The sequence below is a fragment of the Protopterus annectens genome, chromosome 17.part0, assembly GCF_019279795.1.
Source record: "Protopterus annectens isolate FY-2018-M chromosome 17.part0, PAN1.0, whole genome shotgun sequence".
NCBI classification, from domain to species: domain Eukaryota; kingdom Metazoa; phylum Chordata; order Ceratodontiformes; family Protopteridae; genus Protopterus; species Protopterus annectens.
The window spans coordinates 316,565,250-316,588,882 of record NC_056751.1 but is presented as its reverse complement, the minus strand read 5'-3'; the positions used below and the strand labels follow the sequence as shown (position 1 = coordinate 316,588,882).

At 42.9% G+C, this 23,633-nt stretch overlaps 1 protein-coding gene across 2 annotated transcripts in view; it reads left to right on the top strand.

The window, feature by feature from the left end:
- The window catches only part of GATD1 (glutamine amidotransferase class 1 domain containing 1), a 519,450-nt gene that overhangs the window by 285,667 nt on the left and 210,150 nt on the right, over positions 1–23,633 (top strand). For both annotated transcript variants that reach the window (XM_044059715.1, XM_044059716.1), the window contains exon 4: positions 3,840–3,947. In XM_044059715.1, the coding sequence (XP_043915650.1) occupies positions 3,840–3,947 (108 nt within the window). The remainder of the gene's footprint in view (positions 1–3,839; positions 3,948–23,633) is intronic.

The following is a 23,633-nucleotide window of genomic DNA, read 5'->3' as shown; positions in this document are numbered from 1 at the left end:
ATGTGCAAAGCTGCATATGAGGAAACTACAATGGTACCTGAAAAACATATGGTCTCAACACAGCCACAGTTTGGAAACAATAATACCACTAATTCCATGTCTGCAGAAGGAATTTTTGTGGTGGGCTCAAGCATGTCAAACAAACACAGGTCTTCCATTCAGCAAGCCTCAAGCAAATCAAGTCATCACAACAGACGCCTCAGACTATGCCTGGGGGGCGCACATGACAGATCGGTTCGGCATTCAGGGCAAATGGTCCCAAAAAGAAAAGCACCTTCACATCAATCAAAAAGAAATGCTAGCAGTAATAAATGCTATTATAGCTTTCAAGGACCTTCTACAACCAGGTCAATTATTGATAAGAACGGACAACACCACAGTTATGTGGTACATAAACAGACAGGGAGGAATACATTCTTACCCCCTATGCAGACTGGCCATGTCACTTTGGAACATGGCCATGGACTTACAAATGGAATTACAAGCACAGTACTTGCCAGGCAAGGAAAACACGCTGGCAGACAACCTAAGCAGGAATATGACAGATCCACACGAATGGAAATTGCATCCAAAAGTTTTTACAGAAATAATCCAAGAATGGGGAAGGCCAGATATAGATATCTTTGCCTCCCACAAGAATCATCAATTGACAAAATTCTGCTCAAGGATCTTCCATCCAAAGGCCTGGAGAGTGGACGCTCTTTCTTTCAGTTGGATATCAATGACAGTTTATGCCTTCCCTCCTCTTCCTCTGCTGCCCAAAATTCTATTAAAGACCAAAGCAGACAGACCAAAGATGATTCTCATTGCTCCGGACTGGCCAAGGCAACACTGGTACCTACTCCTGAGGAGCCTGACGCATTCCCCACCATGGACCCTGCCTCTAATGCCTCTTCTTCTGACTCAGCACAGTTTCAAAACTCTTCACAGCCAGCTAAAAACACTCACTCTAGCTGCGTGGAAGATTCCTTAGCATCTCAACAGGCCCTACCCTCCAAGGAGGTGCAGGATGTCATTTTGGAGGCCAGAAGGCCATCAACTAGAAAAGCTTACACCGCAAAATGGAAACGTTTTTGTGTCTGGAATGAGAAAAAGAGCCAGGATCCCGGAAAACTGAATTTACCTCAAATACTACAATATTTGGCTGAACTGCTAAGCAGTGGACTTTCTTTCTCCTCCTTCAAAATACATGCCTCAGCCATTTCTGCAGAATACAACACTGATCCACCTTTATTCTCTCACCCTCTCTTAAGACAGTTCCTCAGAGGGGCTAAGAATTTAAGGCCTCCAAGGAAACAACCAATACCTGCTTGGGATCTTAATTTCATTCTGGAAAAATTGACCTTGCCTCCCTTTGAGCCAGCTGCCTCATCAGATTTGCAATATTTGTCCTGGAAAACAGCTTTCCTTCTGGCTATCACCTCAGCTCATAGAGTTTCAGAACTACAGGCTCTCATGGCTGTCCAGCCTTTTATCATCTTCCATCAGGACAGAGTTTCCTTACGAACCAACCCGTCCTTTATGCCTAAAGTTGTATCCATGGTAGCTTTAAATCAGGCCATACATTTACCTACCTTTTATCCTAATCCTCAAAACAAAGGGGAGAGATTACTACATTCCTTGGACATCCACAGACAGCTGCGTTATTATTTGGACAGAACAAAGCCTTTCTGAAAATCAGAACAGCTCTTTGTGGCCTATGCAGTAGGAGCTCAAGGGAAGCCAATTTCCAAACAGACAATCTCAAAATGGATAGCCCACTGCATACGCTTTTGCTATTCCTTTCATGGCAAAACTGTTCCTACAGGCATTAGAACTCATTCCACCAGTGCCACAGCCACCTCTGCAGCCTTCCTCAGAGGAGTTCCTACCAAGGATATTTTGGAAGCAGCCACTTGGAGTTCTGTGCATACCTTCCCCAAGCACTACAACCTACCATTATACTCCAAATCTAGAGCAGGCTTTGCCACTGCAGTCTTGCAGGGCATTTTGGCTCCTCCTAGTTCCAACTAGTGCCTACCACCCCTTTCTTAGCTTTGGGATTCTACCCATCTGTTATGACTGCAGCTGTATGCACGATGAACATAGTACAGTTTTGTACCTACCATAAATGTAGATGTTCGAGTGCTAATACAGGTGCAGTCCAGGTTTCCCTCCCTCCTTCCCCTCTTGGGACAGGCCTATAGGCCAACCCATCCTCATACAACCTGATTGGGGTTTTCATTTATAATGTATTTGCTTGCAACTACTGTATTTTGATTATATAGCACTGCATTATCACACAAATTTATTATTGCCTTCCTTCTGGGGGCACCTCACATCTGGGGCAAGAAAAACTGAAGAAAATGGCGTTGGCTAGTTCCTTTATACCCCCTGTCGCACTGACGTCAGGGAAGAAGCAACGACAACCGACGCCGGACCTAGACTTTGAAATTCGGCCGACCGAGGACCCGCCTGACGGCAGGAGAACCCATCTGTTATGACTGCAGCTGTATTAGCACTCGAACATCTACATTTATGGTAGATACAAAACTGTACTTTCTGGGACTTGATATATTGTAATTAGCATTCTGTATCTTGGTAGCTGGAGCTGTTATAGTTTGTTCTGCTGCAGTGCTGTCATCTTTCCGTACTTTTTACCAGGTGGTGCTAGTCTAGTTTAAGGGGGAAGAATGTAACTTGAGAAGGTGATCTTACAAGGTATCCAATGTTTCTGTATTTTTTTTCTGCTTTTTCTTTCACCTGTGGGACATTTCCGAATATGTTGCTTTACTTCTGCATTGCTTTCCAATCTATCCTGATTAAATGCTGTCCTAGTGCTGGATCCCCTGAGGTGATTGCTGCAGGATGTGTGTCATGCGCCATTACTGCTGCTGTTATTGTATCTACATTTAACTATGCTGTCTATATGCATGCTCAGGTGACTTTAAAACTACCACCTTGGTCCCAGAAAAAAAAGGTTAATGTTTGCCTTTTCGGCTTTTCCCGGTTAGGGGTCTTCACAGTGGAACTCTGGTCCGCTATTGATTGTCAGTAAAGTTTTATGGTGCCGAGTTGCCAGCTTGACGCCCAACCTTCCGCGAAGGCACGCCCATTAACGCATGTCTGTCGAACCCACTCGACCACAGGGAGGACATGCAGACTCCACACAGAAGGCACTCCAGCTGAGAATTGAACAGGAGAACCTCTTGCTGTGAATCAACAACGCTACTGCTGCACCACCGCGGCTGTAGAAATTTCTAATATGCTTAAGAGCCATCTTGAAGTTAAGTATGTCTCAGTGGTTTTAGCTTTTACTATGAGTAGATGAAGTTCAACCTAACAGTTATCAGAATCCCTGAAATCCATTCCTGAAAAAAAAAATATCTGAAAAACACATTTTTAAGTGTTTTTTGCAGAGGGGCATGCCCCCTTACACACTTGATTTGGAGGACAAGCTTTCCACACACCTGTCCCGAAAATGATATATCCTATCTCCATGATCGCACCAAATTAAAGAAGGGGTTTAATTACCCTCCCCAAAAAGAGCATCATTGTCGGCACATCTGACCAGCAGTGATTTCCTGTGGAGGAGCTCGAACAAATGATGCTCAAAAGTTCAGTTTTTGTTAACCAGTAGGGTAACAGTTGTTATTATTTTAATAGTTTATTTATTGGTTAATTTCAGGATGCACTAGCTGGGTAGGAATATCAGTGGAACAGCAGAATGAAAACTATTAGTTTGAATAATCTGAGAAGTGAAAGAAAAATGACGTGTAGAAACTGAGTTACAGTATATTGAAGGGTCTGGTGTCCCACATAGTAAGTTATTCTGTTAATATTTATTTTTCTTGTTTCAGGTGCTAGATACCATGCTGTTTTAATTCCTAACTGTCCTGGTGCAATGGAGGATTTACATGTGAGTGGATACCTAGCTAAAATACTGCAACATTTCATCACAGAGAAGAGTAAGTGTTTTTTGATTCTTGTAGTTTTCATGTTTAGTTGAGCATTCCTTGGCAACTGTTTTAATCATAGTAGAACCAGACTATACATTCTCACAGAGAATGTTAAGGGTCACTTAAACCTCTAATATCTGCTTCTCATTGCGTTGATTATTTCTGTGACAGTGTTAAGGTATTTTTTGTGATGTGGGTGGGCTGTGAGACCTTTCAAGATTTTGTATAGTTAGCAGCTTTCTGAGAGTTAAATGCTTTTAAACTGATTAGCTCGAGCTGTTGCTGCCGTCTGGCATCTGTCTCAAAAGTAGAATGCTGTGTGCTTGAGCAATTCACCACCGTAGAAAAGGAAAACCAATGCTGAAAAACAGAATGTTTGTGAAAACTGCATCACTGAAGAAGCCTAACTGAGCTGCATGAGTTATTGTTTGATTGAGCAAAGCTTTAGTATGTCAAAAGCTGAAATGGAGACTGTGGGATGATCAGTGAATACAGATGTTTTGTTTGGAACACCAGCCAAACTGTAACTGCTGGACTGGATTTTTATTTTTATTTCCTTGTTTCTCCCAAACTGAAGATTAGTCTGCATTTATGCTTATTCTTTTTTTTTTATTATTAAACACCTTTATTAACTTTACATGTTAAGTTGTCAATCTCGCCTTCATTCTTGCTTGATGGGTTCGGAGCCGATCCTCGGCTCCGACTCGGCACTTGCTAAGCTCGAGAGTCACTTTTACCAGCTCGAGGCAGCCCCATATCCCATGATGCAAGGTGGTAAGTACCCAGATCTCGTTTGCCGCTTCGCTGATTAGGTCCTCCTTTTACCAGCTCCTGGTAAGTGATTTATACACTACTGTTTTTGCCCCTTTTTCTATTTAAACGTTATTTTTAACAGTTTTAGACTAGTTTTAGTCCCTTCTGACTAGAATTCCCTCTCTCCTTAAAAATTTTTAGTCAGGCCTTCTCCCATCCCATCCCCCCCCTTGTTAGGGCATGTGTGTGTATGTGAGACATTAGTGTTTCTTTAATTTTGGGATAATAATATTTTCTTGGACAGGTGTTGTGTGTGTGTGTTTTTTGTTACACCATGTCTAAGGAAAGGGTCTCAGGCTTTAAGAAGTGTGACTCGTGCTGTCAGAAGATGTCTCTGACAGACGGTCACACTTCTTGCTTATACTGCCTGGGACCTCTCCACCTGCAGAACTCCTGTGCGATTTGTCATTCTTTTAGCCAGAGAGTCCTGCAGGAAAGGAGAAACAAGCTTATTTTGAGGGGCCTACTTAAACCGGAGGGCTCTCCGGCTAAGTCGGCTCCAACCAAGACTTCCAAGGCCCAGGCTTCTGTGTCCAAGCCTGCGGCCTCGGCTCCGACTCTTTCAGAGTCGAGATCGGCTCCGGCTGGAGCCGATCAAGGTTTGCACAAACCTTCGGCACCGATGGCTGTCGGTGCCGATTCTGGTTCGGCCACTTCGGTGTCGGCTCCGATCACCATGTGGCTCAGGCTTCGGTGTCGGCGCCGACCGGCGCCGACACCGTTACTTTTATGTCTGTATCGGTTCCGGCCGGAGCCGATACATCGAGACCTTCTGTCGGTGCCGAAAAGTTATCGGCTCCGACAGCATCCATGGTTTCGTCGGCTCCGATGGTTCCTTCGAGGAAGAGGTCCAGGTCCCCTTCCTTGGAACCGATACTCTCGGCTCTGGCCTCTCCTCTCCTCTCGGAACGGAGCCATCGGAGCCGATCATCCAGGTCATCCAGGCTTTCTGACCATTATTTAGAGAGGGTGGTCAGTAGATTATTAAAATCACAGGCACTGGCCCAGATGCTACATAGTCCGTCTCAACAGACGACTAGTAGCCCACACCCCATTGCAGTTCCTCCTTCGACTCTACCCCAGAGTTTGGAGTTGGAGTCTTCGGGAATGGTTTCTGCTAGGGCTGAGGGACAGATACCCCCCCCTTCTGCTCCTTCAGCCTCTACTCTTATCTCCTCTTCGAGACCTTCCTTAGAGGGATTCGGTGGTCGGGCTTCCCTGGTCTCCTCCGAGGGGTGAGTGGCATCGGACCCTTGTCCGACCCCGCTCTTCCCCTTGGAGCCTCGGCCTTGGTGAGCTCGGCTCCGACATCTGCCTCGGAGCCTTCCCTTTCGGTGGGCCCTGGAGTTCCTGGTTCTTCGGAACGGGTTCTCTCGGACCTCCCTGGGAGGGGAGCCTTCAAGGTGATGAAGAGTGTGCTGGCCACTGGACTCAGCCTGCAGTCTGTTCCCTTAGCTCCTCCCTCTATGGTGCCTGTCGATATCTCTGCCATTTCTCTTGCTCCCGGACCCAGAGATCCTCCGCCTCAGGTTTCCCCACTGGGAAGAACCCCCTCTTCCGAGGATTCTCCCGATCAGTCAGGGGATCCTCCGCGCAAGAGGACCTGTAAGAGGAAACACGTAGACTCCCCCGAGTCTTTCACTTCAGATACTGACTTAGATGAGTCAGAGGGATCCCCAAGATCCCCCTCTGAGGATGTCTCCTTTTCAGACATCCTAGAACTCCTTAAACAGAGGGGAAACTGGCCCTCCAATAATCCCTCTGAGGATGAGTCGGTATACCTGGAGGCGTTTGGATCTCGGCCCTCTACCTCCTGGGTGTCTCCGCCTTTCGACCCCCTTATGCAGGTTATTGCTCGAAAAGCTTGGGCTGCTCCTGACTCTGTAGAGCCAGTCCCTAGGAGGCCTTCTAAATTTATTACTGCCCCTTCAGACAAACAATTCCTCACAAAAGGTGTCCCTGCTGATGCCATGGTGGTGGCGGCTGCCACTAAGAAGGAACTTGCAGATCCTTCAGTACCTGTCCATCCTCCTAATAAGGACTCTAGGACCATGGATAGGTATGGCAAGCAGATGTTCTCTTCAGCGACCTTTGCCATGCGTTCGCTGAACTACCTATGTCACTTCACCAGACTCCAGAGGGATATACTTAAGGAGCTAGGTGAAGTAGTACAGGATCCGACAGCTGCAGAGGCTCAAGAAAATTTGCTTCGCAGCTAGGAACCCTTAATTCTATTGCTAACTCCTCCATGCGACTGATATCATATGCAGCAGATGGAGCGAGTAGGGCCGCAGGTACAGGTGTGGCTCTTAGACGCCAAGCCTGGATGCGGCTCTGTAATTTTGCAGATCCCTTTAAGGCGTCCTTCACAAACTCTCCCTTTGATGGGTCAGCTTTGTTTGGCCCTCAAGTGAAGGAAACGTTGACCAGGTGTGAGCAGGACGGCAAGACTCTTTCTGCCGTAGGGGTCCGTTTTTCCACCCCTTCTAGACCTTACCCCAAAGGGCAGAAGGGTGGCAAAATGTGGTTCCATAAATCCCAAGGAGTCACGCCCGGATTCACGTGGTCAGTTTACCCCTAGAGGCAGAGGGGTAACAATAACAGACGCTCTAGAGGCAGAGGGGGTCCACAAAACCAGGGAAGCAGAGATCCTCTCTCTGACAAGCCCTTTCAGCATCCCTGAGATGTTGCCCGACTGTCCATCCTTGGAGGCAGTCGGGGGAAGACTATCGCTGTACCCAGAAGCCTGGCGTTCCCTCAGTCAAGACAGATGGGTACAGTCGATCATATCCGAGGGTTACAAAATTCCTTTCGAGGAAAGTCCTTCTTATCACTCAAATTCCCTTCCAGATGTACCACCCGGTCTAAGGGAAATTGCAGAGTTAGAAGTCTTAAAACTTCTGCAAAAAAGAGCCATTCAGCCAGTTACAACAGATCATTCAGAGCCCGGAATCTACTCAAGGTTCTTTTTAGTCCCCAAAAAGACGGGAGACTGGAGACCAATATTGGATCTCAGCAGATTCAACAAGTCTGTGAGGAAGACAAGATTCCGAATGGTCACTCTTCAGTCAGTTCTGCCCTTCTTACAGAAGGACAACTGGATGTGCTCAATAGATCTTCAGGATGCGTACTATCACATAAAAATTCACAGACGCTCCAGGAGATTTCTCCGCTTTCGGCTGGGGTCCAGTCATTTCCAGTTCAGAGCCCTGCCCTTTGGTCTCACTACAGCCCCAGAGTGTTCACCAAATGTATGGCAGTGGTAACGGCTCACCTGAGACGTCAAGGATTCCAGGTGTTTCCGTATCTCGACGACTGGCTCCTTTCAGCCACCACCAGGCATCAGCTTCTTCAAGCCAGGGATTATACAATAAATCTTTGCTCTCAATTGGGCATCTCGATCAACTCAGGAAAATCCTCCTTATTGCCCTGCCAGTCTATTACTTTCATAGGCGCAAACTTAAACACTGTTCGGATGTCAGCTACCCTTACAGATCAAAGAATCTCAGACATTCAAAGTCACGTCAGGATCATTCTAGCCAGCAAGAAGGTACAGGCCAGAATGGTTCTAAAGGTGTTGGGCCTCATGGCTGCGGCCATTACCCTTCTTCCCCTGGCTCACTTCCATATGCGCCTTCTTCAGTGGATGTTGTTCACTCAGTGGTCTTACCAACAACTTCCGATGCGTCACCAAATTCTGGGGACACAGATATGCAAGAATCATCTTGCTTGGTGGATTACTTCCCCCCAGATTCACCAAGGCAGACCCTTTGTACCCCCATCCCCGGTAGCCACTGTCACTACGGATGCCTCCCTGATCGGGTGGGGGGGGCATTATCAGGGCAGGATGGTCCATGGGACGTGGCAACCTTCAATACCACCTGCACATAAATGTCCTAGAGATGAGAGCAGTGCTTTTAACGTTGCAAGCCCTCAACGACTTTCTTCCCTTGGGGACAATTGCAGTCCACACAGACAACATGTCTGTAGTTTGGTATATCAACAAACAGGGCGGAACCAAGTCCTACCCCTTGTGTCGAGAAGCGCTCAGACTTTGGCAATGGGCGATCTCCTCTCATCGGTTTCTGGTAGCAACGCATATCCCTGGGAAAACCAACATTTTAGTGGACAGATTGAGTAGAGCTATTCTCATGCCTCACGAATGGTCTCTCAAACAGTCTATAGTGGAAGAGATTTTTCTGGAATGGGGTCGCCCATGTTGTGATCTTTTTGCTACTCCCCAAAACAGTAAATGCCCAGACTTCTTCTCTCTCTTCCCACGGCCAGGCCATCCCCCCAGAGACCCTCTGACCCAGGACTGGCCCCAGGGACTTCTTTATGCCTTTCCTCCCTTTCCTCTGATCCCTCAAGTTATCCAGAAAGCAACCGTTTTGAGAGCCAAAATGATTCTCATTGCTCCTTATTGGCCTCAACAAATTTGGTTTCCGTTCCTCCATCGTCACCTTTTGGTGCAGCCGTGGCATCTGGACCCAGTGCCAGATCTTCTGATTCACCAATCCGGTCAGCTGCACCGATCTATCCCTTCTCTCAACCTCACAGCATGGTTGCTCCACTTCCTTCCTTATCCAGGCTTCCTATGATCTCTAACCCTGTTAGAGACATCATAGTAGCTTCCTTAAAATCCTCTACTAGGAGGATTTATACTAGCAAATGGAAACGTTTTTCTTATTGGGCTAAAGCTAAGAATATTGATCCCTTCACTGCTCCAGTACAAGCAGTTTTGGATTTCTTAGCGGAGATTTTTCACGCGGGCTCCTCTTCTTCCACAGTCAAAGTTCAGTTGGCCGCTATCTCGAACTTTCATATCGGGTTCGCAGATCACAACATTATGTCCCACAGGCTTTGTAGGGCCTTCTTGAAAGGAATTTTCCTCTTGAAACCTCCAATCAGGAGTCCTCCTCCTCAATGGGACCTAAATTTAGTGCTGACATCCTTGATTCTTCCTCCCTTCGAGCCAGCTGTTTCTTGTTCCCTGAAATTTCTTTCATGGAAAACTTTATTCCTGGTTGCTATTACTTCTGCTAGGAGGGTGTCTGAACTTCATGCTCTATCTGTTCGCCCCCCCTATTTGGTCTTCCACAAAGACAGGGTATCATTGAGAACTAATCCGTCCTTTTTGCCTAAGGTTGCCTCAAAGACTAATTTGAATCAGGCTATTGATCTCCCTGTATTTTTTCCAAACTATTCAAACAGATTGGAACAAAAATTACATTATCTTGATGTCCACTGCCAACTCAGATATTATTTGGACAGAACAAAACAATTCAGGAAATCCGATCAACTCTTTGTGTCCTATGCTGATAACAAGAAAGGCCTTCCTGTCTCAAAAGTGACCTTGTCTAGATGGCTTTCTTCTGTCATCTCTGAAATTTATCAGCTCAGGGGAAAACGGCTGTGCTCGAAACCTAAAGCGCATTCAACTAGAAGCTTAGCCACTTCCACAGCTTTTCAAGCTAGACTTCCATTAGACACTATTTGTGCAGCAGCCACTTGGGCCACTCCTCATACATTTGTTTCCCATTACAAATTGGATTTGGCCTCCAGGGACAGAGCCAGTTTTGGCTCTACAGTTCTCTAGAGTCTGTTCCATTGAGCCACCCAGGATAGAGGTGCTAGGGACGCGGTCCCATCAAGCAAGAATGAAGGCGAGATTGACAACTTAACATTGAGAAGTTATGTACCTACCATAACGTTCCATGTTAGTTGTCTTCTCGCCTTCTTTCTTGCGACCCTCCCTCCTTCCCCCAGGCCTGGACAGACCTTTCTCTACAAGGAATTATGTTTCTGAAGACCATACAAAGCTGGTCCTTCTACCATCCTTCAGGTTTTTTCTCTCCTTCTTTCTTCCTTTGGGAAGTTATTATGCTAGGTGCTATTGCCTTTTGTCATCAAACGAGATCTGGGTACTTACCGCCTTGCATCATGGGATATGGGGCTGCCTCGAGCTGGTAAAAGTGACTCTCGAGCTTAGCAAGTGCCGAGTCGGAGCCGAGGATCGGCTCCGAACCCATCAAGCAAGAAAGAAGGCGAGAGAAGACAACTAACATGGAACATTATGGTAGGTATATAACTTCTCAATATTATACAGTGACATGGGCAGGCATGCAGTTATAAAAAAGCAACAACAAAAATACAAATTGCATAGATTTGTTTTGCTTGTCATGCATTTTACATATATGGTTTATGTTTTAACATTTATTCAATATAACATTTATTAGATTGCTCAAGTCCTGCCTTCCTGAAATTTTATTCTTCCTGTTGAACATTAACTTACATGTATTCGTCCCACAGATTTCATTTATTTCTACGTAGATCGTTCCTTCCCTTATCTAAAGATCCCACCTCCAATTATTTTATATCCATTTTATGTGTATTCTTCTTCCTGTTTAAGTCAGTGTTTTGAAGAAAGTTTTGCTGAACTGTAATTTTTCTACACTTCAAAGACCTTGCATTGAGCTATAATTTTCCTGCATCTTAAAATAATATGTCTTAGTTAACATTCTGGCTTTGTAAGTGGGAGAATCCCAAACAGTTGTAGCAGTGGAGAATGTGGGCAACATATCAGGTTATATCCTACATACATTTGTAGTTGTACAAATCGAGAAAAATAAAAGAAGTGACAAAGGCTCAAAGGAAGAGAAATTAAGGTTTGGTTTAGTAAGTAGTGCTGGTGTAGAACAGTTGCTGAACATTTCTTTATTATTGTTTTGAGCAGGAGAAAGTTCAGATTCTGCTGATGGGCAGAAAATGATGTGAGCTAGTCATCATCTCCATAAATCTACGGTGACTTTATGTAGGCATACCTCATAATCTTTAAGAGAACTGCTGAAAAGAAGAGATGGTCCGTAATCAAATAGATCCGTCTTTTGGCCTCACTGCTTTCTGGTGAAGTCCAGAAGGCCTATACCTTCATGTGACTGACGCAACAAAAGAATGTAGTTCCTTAACAAATTATGATATGACTACAACATTGCATTAAAATCCAGCATGGTATTAACTTCAAATCCCCTTCATTTGAGAGCAAAGTAGTTCCAGTGAGATTCCAGTATGCCCAAGCACTTACTAGAGATTTTAGTAATGGATGCCTTGTTCTGTAAATTTCCTTTGAGCCTCTGTTTGCCCCAGAAATGTCAGATGAGATGGTCTCCTTAGTTAAACGCTACTTTTTTCATTGAGGTACCTTATCCTACATGAACCAGAAAGCACCAATAAAATCAGCTGCTGGCTCCAGTAAAATCCACAAAAAACATTTATTTAGAACAAACACTATGAAGTAAGCGCTTTTGTCTTACTCTAGTAAGTAAAACTTCTTCAGAAAAAAAACCCAATGAATGGCTTATAAATGCAATTAATGAATCACATAGTATTGAATTGCACAATCAAATTATCCAAAAATATTGTCCCTGTTTTGTAAAATATATAAAATTCCTAATAAATATTAAATTCATTATATTAAAAATGTGGACAATATAAAACAAAATGATATTGAGATGATGAAATCAATTCAAGAAAGAAGAACTAATTAGATAAGAACTAAGTGTGACCTTAAATATATATATAATCATAAAAACTAATTGTGCAAATGTGTATATAAATATATATTATTAATGTCATTTACAAAAACTTGGTTGGCATTAGTACATATATTTCAGTTCATAAAAAGTACATATTGATACAGCCTAATACCATTTATAAATGTTCATATTTTTGTAGAAATACTACTCATCTTTGAATACTCTTTAATTTTAATATACAGGCTAATGAACTCATATCATTTAGACCTGGTGGACTATAAGCGTTAAATCTAATCTGCTACAGAAGTTCAGATAATTCCAATATTAAACTCAATGGGCCCCCTCTAGCGTTGTACTGTACTTGATCTATGATTCAAAAACCAAAACTGTGCTGTGGGCATTCTTGAACATGTTTTGCCAAGGCATTCTCTGTTTTTACTCTCCTAATACTGTATAGATGTTCATATACTCTGTCCTTGGGTTTACGATCTATTTTTCCAATGTAAAAACAAGGACAGAGTTTACACGTTGCCAAATATACTACCCCTTTTGATAAACAGTTAAATCTATTAATGATAGTGTACTTTTTGCCTGTAATAGTAAAAGTCTTACCAGCTTCCATATGTCTGCAATATGCACAACTTTCACATTTGTACATGCCCATTGTTCTTAATGTAGGGGTCCTGACCCTCTCTAACAAATTTTTAAGGTTAGGGCTCCTTCTATAGGCCACTCTGGGGTTTGGTTCGATAATGGAAACAAGATCCACATCTGACCGTAACAAATCCCAATTTTTGCATATTATTTGTCTTATGACAGAAGCATCCAGGCTGAAGGATGTAATAAAAGTCAGTCTGAATGTAACCACTCCATTAGTTAGCGAATAATTAATCCCTAACATTGATAACTCGTTTGTATGAAAATTAGGTGTTAAAATGGGGCTGTATTCCCCTATGGCCCTTTTGTGCTGGACCTCAAAGGTCAATTCATCCAGTAAATGGGTTGGGTAACCCCGATGTTCTTCATCTCACATTGCTGCAGTCCTTACTTATGGGTAGTCCGCTGTCCTCGGTCGGCCCGAATACCAAAGTATTAGGCTGACGTCGGTCATGGGCGCACAGCCCTGACATCAGAGCGTCAGGGTATAAAAGCGCATGACCGACGTCATATCCCCAGTCTTTTTTGCCGCATGGTCCGATGCAGAAGCAGCGTTGCAAGTGCCGCTCGCTTTCTGAAATTTTTCGCTGAGTTTCAGACATACCAAGTTGGCTAAGTACCCGTTGGGAGCATTTTGTTTTTCTTGCCTCAGTTGTTTACCGGATGTCAGAAAAAGTGAATAATTGTATTTCTTGTGGGAAGCAGATACCGCATAGGGATTACCACTCGCTTTGTATCCCTTGCTTGGGACCGAGCACGTAGTTGGGTGTCGGTTTTGTGCTAGGTTTAATAAGCGCACTATTAAGAGAAGGCTAGATTGCGCTAGGTTAGTTTTGGCAAACGGTGTAATTATAATATGCCGTCGGATCCTCCGGCGCCCGCTTCCAAGAAGCGAAAGACAAATCTGTAAAGCCTAGACAGGATGATTCGTCCATTTCGGACGCCGGTCCTTTAGAGACTGCAGTGGAACAGGTGGATCCGGCTGAAGTTTCTGTTGAGTCTCAGGGGGAAACCTTGATTTTACAGGATGTGGCATCACAGGAGTCAGGTCAGGCTGAAGGGGCCTCTCAGGTTACTATTCTCCCTTCTTTGCCTAAGGGGGTTAGGCCTTCTGCTACTGTTTCTAGGGCTCCTTCTAAGGGCAGGACTGTTTTGCCTTCTGGAGTTAGTTCTGGTTCTTCAGGGTCTGTACCTAAGAAGCATATGCTTAAAATGGCAGAAGATTTGATTTCTTTAATTAGAGGTTCCATGCCCCCTCCTGATAAGAGGCCCAGGGTAGAGCCAGAGTTGGAAATTTTGGAGCAGGCCTCAGATGATTCTGAGTCTTCTGCTGAGGATATTCAAGATTTTCCTCCTTATTCGGATTCCGATGCAGAGGACTCTACTCCTTCTGCTTCCTCCAGAGGATTTTTCATTTTCAGAAACCTTACACTCTATGAGGGAACATTTTAAGTGGGAAGGACAGGATTACTCAGATTCCAGGAAGAGGCTTAGAGAGTTCTTGTTTTTACCACAGCACAGACCCTTGGCTATTCCTCCTGTTTTGGATGTTGTTCAGGATGTTTTTTCGGAGGCCTCATTTAATCCAGATTCTATGCCTCCCGCACCAGTTAAACCGGACAGGTATTATAGGGTACCTGAGGCTCATAAATATCTATATAAGAGTCCTAGGGCAGACCCAGAAACTATTAGTCAGGGGCCTAAGGGTGTTAGGGCTTCTGTTGTAAAGAATCCGGTTCCTCTAGATAAGGAAGCTAGAGCTTTGGACAGATGGGGTAAGAAGGTGTACACCTCTTCTACTTTGGCAATGAGGGCTTTAAATTGCCAGTTTCATATGTTGAAATATCAGAATTTCCTCCTTTCTCAGCTAAAATCTAAAGTGGATGCTTTGGCGGAGGGCATAGAGTGTAAAGAATTGCAAGATTTGGTGCATGTTTCTGAACAGGTGGGGAAACATTCTTTGCAGTGTGGCTTTGATGCTTTGCAGGCTTCTTCTAGAGTGGCTGCCACTGGTTCAGTTCTTCGTAGGCATGCCTGGCTTAAGGATCAGAATTTATCTGAACATGTTAAGTCTAGAATTCTGGATGCCCCTTTACAGTCCGAAGTGTTGTTTGGTCCTCCTGTGGAGTCTGTTTTGAAGAAAATGGAGGACAAGGCTAAGTCTATGCAGACTGTTAAAGATTTTTTGCAGGTTCAACCTCCTAAGTTTAGTAGAAATTGGCCTGCTAAGGGTGGACGCACCCTTCTTCTGATTCCCAGTCTAGGGGTAGATCTAGGCGTGGTAGGGCAGAGCTCAGAGTACCTTTAGGCCTAGAACCTGGAGTTCGCCTGCTCAATCTGCTGGTGAGGGTAGGGGCCAGTCCTTTCGTAAACAGGCCCAATGACCTGCATTTTCAGCTGCCAGATTCTTCTTGCCTGGCAGCTCCTTTGGGAGGAAAGCTAGCTCTCTTCAAGCAAAATTGGTTTTTAGTCACCCAAGACAAATGGGTGTTGGACATTATAAACAAAGGGTACAAGTTTTATTTCCATACATTGCCTCCTTTCAAAGGTATGCCAGACATTCCTCCTGCGCAAAGGATGGAGGCACCCAAACACATTTCATTACTTCTTCACATGGGAGCCATACAGCCAGTACCTCCTTCAGAAGTGGGTCTAGGGTTTTATTCCGCCTGTTTCTAGTACCAAAGAAAGGGAACACGTGGAGACCGATTTTGGATTTATCTCTCCTCAACACTTATTTGGACATTCCAAAGTTCAAAATGTTGACATTACAACAGCTTTTGCCTCTGCTGGGAAAAGATCACTGGATGGTAACTCTGGATCTAAAAGAGGCTTATCTTCATGTTCCTATCAGGCCCAGTTGCAGGAAGTACCTGCGTTTTCGAGCTGGAAATTTACATTATCAGTTCTCTGCATTGCCCTTTGGCTTATCTACTGCGCCCAGGGTGTTCACAAAGGTTCTGGCTCCAGTGAAAGCCTTTTTCAGGATGGAAGGAATACAAATTTATCCTTATTTGGACGATTGCCTGATTATTGCATAAGACAAGGACAAGCTTCTTCAGCATCTACGGTATGTGATGGTAGTGTTAAGATGCCTAGGGTATTCTGTGAACGAAACAAAGTCCAGTCTAGTACCCTCTCAAGACATGTGCTTTCTGGGTGTGAGACTGAATACAGCTTCCCAGATGGCCTTTTTGACCCCGGACAAACAGAAAAGTCTTTCACTTTATTTCCATCAAATGTCTCTACAGTCCAGGCTGACTGCAAGGACAGTCCTTCAAGCCTTGGGGTTCATGGCATCTTGTATTCTGGTGCTTCCCAATGCCAAATTGCATATGAGGAAGCTTCAATGGTATCTCAAAAATCTATGGACACAACACTGCCAGGATCTAGACACTGTCATTCAAATAATACCTTGCATTCAGAAGGAATTTTTGTGGTGGGCTCAGGAATGTCACCTAAACAAGGGACTCTCTGTGACCCGACCAGAGGCGAGTCAGATTCTAACGATGGATGCCTCGGACAAGGCTTGGGGAGCACACCTCAATGGGAAATGGGTGCAAGACACGTGGCCTGCCAGACTTCAACATTTGCATATCAACTTGAAGGAGATGTTAGCAGTACAATTTGCATTAATGGCTTTCAAGGATTTACTTCACCCAGGGCAGGTGTTGATTCTAACAGACAACACAACTGTCATGTGGTACATCAACAAGCAAGGGGAACTCATTCGTACCCTCTTTGCAGACAAGCGATGATTTTGTGGGAAACAGCTCTCGGTTACAACCTCAATCTTCAGGCAAGATTTCTACCAGGAGCACAGAACTCCTTAGCAGATGTATTGAGCAGACAAATAGTGGATCCTCACGAGTGGAAATTGGATCCTCAGGTATTTCAAAAGTTGACAGTGTCATGGGGAACTCCAGACATAGATCTGTTCGCTTCCCCACTAAATTACCAGTTGCCAAAGTTTTGCACAAAAGGTTTCATCCCACAGCTTGGAAGGTGGACGCTCTGTCGCTCAGTTGGAACAATCTTCATGTATATGCCTTTCCACCTCTACCTCTTCTGCCCAAGGTTCTCTTGAAGGCCAGACAAGACAAGCCATCCATGATCCTGATAGCACCGGATTGGCCTCGACAACACTGGTACCGACTACTGAGGAGTTTGGTCCGAGAGCCTCCATGGCCTCTGCCTTTGATTCCACACCTTTTGTCTCAGGAAGGCAATCACTTTCTCAATGTCAGAATTCAGTCTCTGCATCTAACAGCCTGGCATATTCTGTTTTAGATTCTGGAGGTTCTCAGTTTCCACAACAAGTTTTGAATGTTATTTTGGAGGCCAGGAGGCCTAGTACAAGGAAAGTTTATGCTGATAAATGGAGGAGATTTTTTATTTGGAGCAAAGGGAAGGACTTTGATGTTTCCAAGCCTAATTTGAGTGCTTCCTTACAATATCTTACTGAGTTATTAGATAAAGGTTTGTCCTTCTCCTCCATAAAGGTTCATGCTGCAGCCATTTCGGCTAATTATGACGGTGACCCTCCTTTATTCTCTCATCCTTTGTTTAAGCAGTTTCTCAGAGGGGCAAAGAACATAAGACCCCACGTAGAGCTCCTACTCCTGCTTGGGATCTCAATTTTGTGTTGGAAAAGCTTACTCTACAACCTTTTGAGCCTGCAGATACGGCCGAGTTAAAGTATTTGTCATGGAAAACTGCTTTTTTGTTGGCCATTACTTCTGCAAGAAGGGTTTCTGAATTACAGGCCCTTATGGCAGTGGAGCCTTTCTTGATTTTTCATAAGGATAGGGTATCTTTGCGTACTAATCCTTCCTTTATGCCTAAAGTGGTTTCTAGTGTGGCCTTAAACCAAACTATTCATTTGCCTACTTTTTATGCAAATCCTCAAAATAAAGGGGAGAAGATTTTGCATACTTTGGATATCCACAGGCAGTTGCGTTATTATTTGAGCAGAACCAAGGAGTTCAGACAGTCTCAGCAGTTGTTTGTTTCTTTTGCTTTGGGTTCACAGGGTAAACCTGTTTCGAAACAAACTATTTCTAAATGGATTGGGTTTTGTATTTCTTTTTGTTATTCCCATCATGGTAAGGAGATTCCGACTGGGATCAGACCTCATTCCACTAGAGCTACTGCAACTTCTACTGCCTTTCTAAGGGGGGTAGCTACAAAGGATATTTTGGAAGCAGCCACTTGGAGTTCAGTACGTACTTTTTCTAAACATTACCACCTTCCTCTTTATTCTAAGTCTAGGGCTGGATTTGCCACTGCAATTTTACAGGGCATTTTAGCAGCCCCTAATGCTTTATGATTTTCCAACCTCCCTTTCCCGTTGCTTTGGGATTCTACCCATAAGTAAGGACTGCAGCAATGTGAGATGAAGAACATAGTACAGTTTTGTACCTACCATAAATGTAGATGTTCGAAGATCCACATTGCTGCAGTCCAATTTTCCCTCCCTCCTTCCCCTCTGTAGCTTAGCATGGTTATATGGTTTGGGTGATGGCTGTAGTTGGGCATATCTTTTGGGAAGGTACTCTGTTTTTTGGCTGTGGCCTTTCTTTTAGGCCTTCTGACATCTGGGGCAAGAAAAGACTGAGGATATGACGCCGGTCATGCGCTTTTATACCCTGACGCTCTGATGTCAGGGCTGTGCGCCCATGACCGACGTCAGCCTAATACTTTGGTATTCGGGCCGACCGAGGACAGCGGACTACCCATAAGTAAGGACTGCAGCAATGTGGATCTTCGAACATCTACATTTATGGTAGGTACAAAACTGTACTTTTCAAAAACATATCATATAGTATCTGGCATTCAAGTTTAAACTCGCTTTCTTCGGATACCATCTGAGCTGCTTTCACCAGTTGGCCCTTTACCACTGATATTTTCGGTTGATAAGGGTGACAACTGGTGAAATGCAGGAACGAATTCAAATAAGTTGTTTTTCTGTGTATCTGAGCTTTGAAGGATTTTATATCCACATCTCTATATAACTCTACATTTATAAGCCATTCATTCATTGTGTTTTTTGTCTGAAGAAGTTTTACTTACTAGAGTAAGATGAAAGTGCTTACTTCACAGTGTTCGTTCTAAGTAAATGTTTTTTGTGGATTTTATTGGAGCCAGCAGCTGATTTTATTTAATGAACCAGAAAGCCTCAGAAAGCAGACCTACAGAAATACTATAAGACTGTAATTTATCGAGGGATTGTAAAAATAAGATGATTTTTGGTGTATTTGGTGATTTTTGGTGGAGCCTGATTATGGCACCCAAAACAGAACAGTCTGTTCAAGCCTCTGAGAGTTGGGTACAACATAAGTTTCATACTATAAAATAATTCAAGTATCAAGATATGAGGCACTACCTTTGGCATATAACGAGTAAGGCATTCAGATCACAATATGCTGTAACACAAAATAAAGAATATTAGAGGTTAACTGAATGGTAAAACTGCTCAAGCTGTGCAGAAATTTGCCAATTATAGTAACACAGAAGTTGGCTACTGAGGAACAGCTTAAACACATTTAACTGTGCTGTCTATATGCATGCTCAGGTGAATTTAAGCATACCACCTTTGTCAAAGAAAAAAAACTGAATAAAAGAAAAACTTGCTAATATGTTTAAGAAACTGCTAGGGATATATGTGCATAGTTCTAGCTTCTGCTATGAGTGGACAAAGTTCAACCTGCAGAGGATCAGAATCCTCAAATTCCACCCCCCCCCAAAAAAAAATGGCCAAAAAGCAAGTGCTTTTTGCTGGGGTGAAGGTTATATCTTTGGTAACCTTTTAGTCAGAATTCCATCTAATACTAAATGGGGAAGCAACCACAGCTATTGCACAATATAATGCTAATATTGAAGGCCCTCTACAGTGGGTAACAGCTGAGCTTTCTTCTTCTGATATCCTCAGCTTTGGACAATTTGGAAAATTTGCTGGCTTCTGCTCAGGGGAACATTTTCATCCTTCCCTTCCCTTTCCTTTCATTGGAAAATAGGAAACATTGTATTACCTCCTCAGTCTTTCCTTGGGAAGATGATTATGACAATTCCAATGATCCCCAGTTTTAGTTCTCTATCTGTTTATTAATTTATTTAAAAAATATATTTACATAAACTCCATCAAGAATGTACCCAGTGCCAAGCAACATGCTGTATACGCAAAATGCACTATTTACATACATTCATAGAAACTAAACATTGTATATATAGCAAAATATCAAAAATTCCCCCTACTGCATGGTGGTTAGCACCTTGTGCAACTCCCATTACTCAACAGTTTCTCCATGTCATGGATTCCACTTAACTCCCAACTATAACTCTTATCTCCCTTGCATATATGCCCACATGTCTGCCAACCCTTTGACATTACCTTTCAGCATATGTTCATAGGTCTTTACTAGGCTAACAACCACAAGGGCCTTTTTAAGCCTAGCCATGCATCCCAAATCTGGCAAGTTCTGATACCCTTAATAAGTGTAAGCAGGGGCCAGGGAGATGAACTATTTACAGGTTACCTGTTTGCATTAGAGACACAGGTTCCAAACCAGGGATGAATTTCCAGTTTCCCATCCAATTGTCCAAATTGCACTTGAATTGGGTTAGGGAGGAACTCTACTTCACATGGATGAGGAGCCTGTTCCATAGATGGGGCATTCTCTGGGATACAAACCTGTCTCTACAGCAGGTCCTATTTATATCATGGGCAATGTTTAAGTCTTTAGAATAGGTAAGTCTGCTACTATTTGTTTTGTGGATATGCAGGAGTCCATCAGAGTGGGGTCTGACAATACCCTGTATGCCAGGTATAGATCTCCCCTCAAAATCCTGTAGGAGACAGGCCAACCACCAGGTGATTGCATTATAATGAAATGTTGATGGCTGAAATAAAGAAAAAAATATAAAAACGATAAACCTGCAAGATTTAAAGTGGAGAGTGTCATCACGGAAGGTATAAAGTTAACTAATGATGTACCCATGAGCTCAGAACTAAGGGACCCCCTCCTTTTTAGCATCTATTTCCCTGATTTCCAATCTAGAAATCAGAACCTTTGGTTCATGAAGTATGTATATAATTGCGAACTGGGTATTATTATCCAGTCTCCCTCTGATACCTATTCATTTTCATAGGAACTATGAATGTATAGGGAAAATAGCTAAAATTAAGTGCAAAAATGTGTAGTATTGTCATAGTTTGTATAGCCAGTGGCCCACTCTAAAATGATAATGTAGGCAGGGATCATGGAACCTGGGATAATAATTACCTATCCTTCAACCACCATGTAGCAAAAGCAGTCAGAAAATACTCCTAGTATTTAGCACCACTGTTATCTAAAGGTGTGTCATCCAGGTCCAAATAAGTTATCATCCCTCTTTATGCAGCTCTGATTAGACCCATTTATTGAGCACAATGCTAAATTCACTTACCTTTTTAGACATATTAAGCAACTGGAGCAAATGGACAGGCCTCAGAGGTTTTTAAGTGGAAAGACTGTTCACCTAAAGTCCCTGAGCTATTAGTAAACACTTGAAGCACTAACCTTTATTTAATTTCTTATAGGTTCCTGCAGGGTGATCTGTGCCTTGTATTCTGCTCCACTAGGGTCCACTCTTTCATGATCCGTTGTGTCTTTGCAAGTCAAGTAGCTCCACTAATACCAGAACTAGGGACTTAAATCTCCACCAGCACCTATATTTAAAAAAAAAAAAAAAAAAAACTGGGAAACTGGCTACAGTACCATTGTGCCTTGTGCAGCTCTATCCAAACCAGAGTAGAGTCAGAAAAGGCAGCAGAAATTACATCAAGTTAAAAGCAAGCAACAGCCAATAGAAATGGTCAGTGCTGTCTCAGGGATAATTGGTCAGAATACTACAGTTTCACCTTCTCTCCAAAGAGAAAACCTGTTAAATAGGGTTACCACCTGTCCCACTTTGCAAGGGACAGTCCCTGTTTTGGCGGTTGTGTCCTGACCAAAAATATTAAAAATGGCAAGTGTCCTGAGATTGTAGGACATAATTATGTCCCATATGTAATGTAATAGTTGCATAAAATAATTATTTCTGTATCTAAAATACCTACATGTTACAAAAAACAGGATAAGCAACTAAACTGCTACAAGAATAAGCTTATATTTAGGCAATAAAGGAAAGTTCTATCCTTTGTACTGACCGTGGGTTTGTGTCGGCCTGCAAAATCTGATGTGTCCTGAAAATGTCCCACTATGGCCATTTGAAAAGGTGGCAACCCTACTGCTAAATAATTCTGAACTTAAAATATTGGTAGGCAGCACAAGTCTTGATATTAATCAAACATAAGACACTTCACTAATATAGGAGGGATGAAATTGGTAGCCACTTACAGTGAATTCGTTTATCAGATAACATGAGAACACAGCCCCACTCAAATAAAAGCAAAGCCATACAACACAGCCACAATTATATCACGGTAAAAACAACAGCCAAGAGAAACTCTCATTGCTAGCTTACTTATAGCAAATAATTGCTCAAAATACTACATATTCCTATTCCATCACAAACTAAAAGCTTGCTAAACAGCCCTAAGCTTAAAATGCTGTCAGGCAACAAATGTCTTAATATTAGCCAAAAATGAGGGACTTCCTTAGTGTATGAGTAATCACATCTGTAGTCACTTTCAGAAAGTCTGTCTGTCAGATAAGTGACATCAAGTAGCTCCTCTCAAGCAAGGGCAAATTTACTAAGCCCATGAGTAAATCAGCCTCATCATGAAAGATGACATTGCTGTGACTGCAATGTCTTAGATGTCTCTGTGTAACTGTTGCTCTGCACATGCAATTTATTTTTTTATACTGTGAAACTACTAACTGCTCATAAGCCAAACAAACCAGAATATTAAGAGGATTCGTTCTGTTGTGATTTGAAAGTAGATCTTGTACTTTGCATTTGATGGAATGAAGCTTTTGACCCAGTGGATTTTGGTGTTCTGAATACAGCTGCTATCTCAGTGCCTTTTACACCCCACTGCTTTAAAACTTTCTACAGACAAAATGTTGCACTCTGCACGTGTTTAATTCAAATCTACAATTTTAATTAGTAATTCTCAGCATTCTTCCCTGCGCTCTTGTCTTTGAGTGTGATGCATTTTCAGACTTTACTGTCTCAACTCTTTTCGCTTTATTAGTTGCAACAAACAGCTCATTTCAAGTTTCTTTTCAAAACACACACATTATTTTGCTTATTCTTATCTTTCCATGTAAGAATCTTTGAAAAATGTTTCTTTCTAGCACTGAGTCTAAATAACCAATTAAAGAAATTCATTTGCTCATGCTTATGGTCACATCTACATAAGGCTTGAATTTCAATTGTACAATATTTTCTGCGCACTTTGTTACTTTAATTTTGTTAATTTTACAATGTATTCTCACATGGCTTTCTTGATCATATCAGTTAGTTTCTCCTTATTACTTATTTTTGCCTTTTCATTTGATGTGCACTTGCATACACAGTTTCCTCAGTTAATTATTTTAACTATACACTTCTAATTTCACTTACTGATAAGCTAAGGTCTGTTTCTCTTAATAGCTTGCTTCTTGTCTGATAATTTTTATTTGGCAAACTGTCCTGTGTATTAATGATGACCCTAAAAATTCAGTCCTTTGAGCCTTATCTCAGTAGCATAAGCACATGAAGTGTC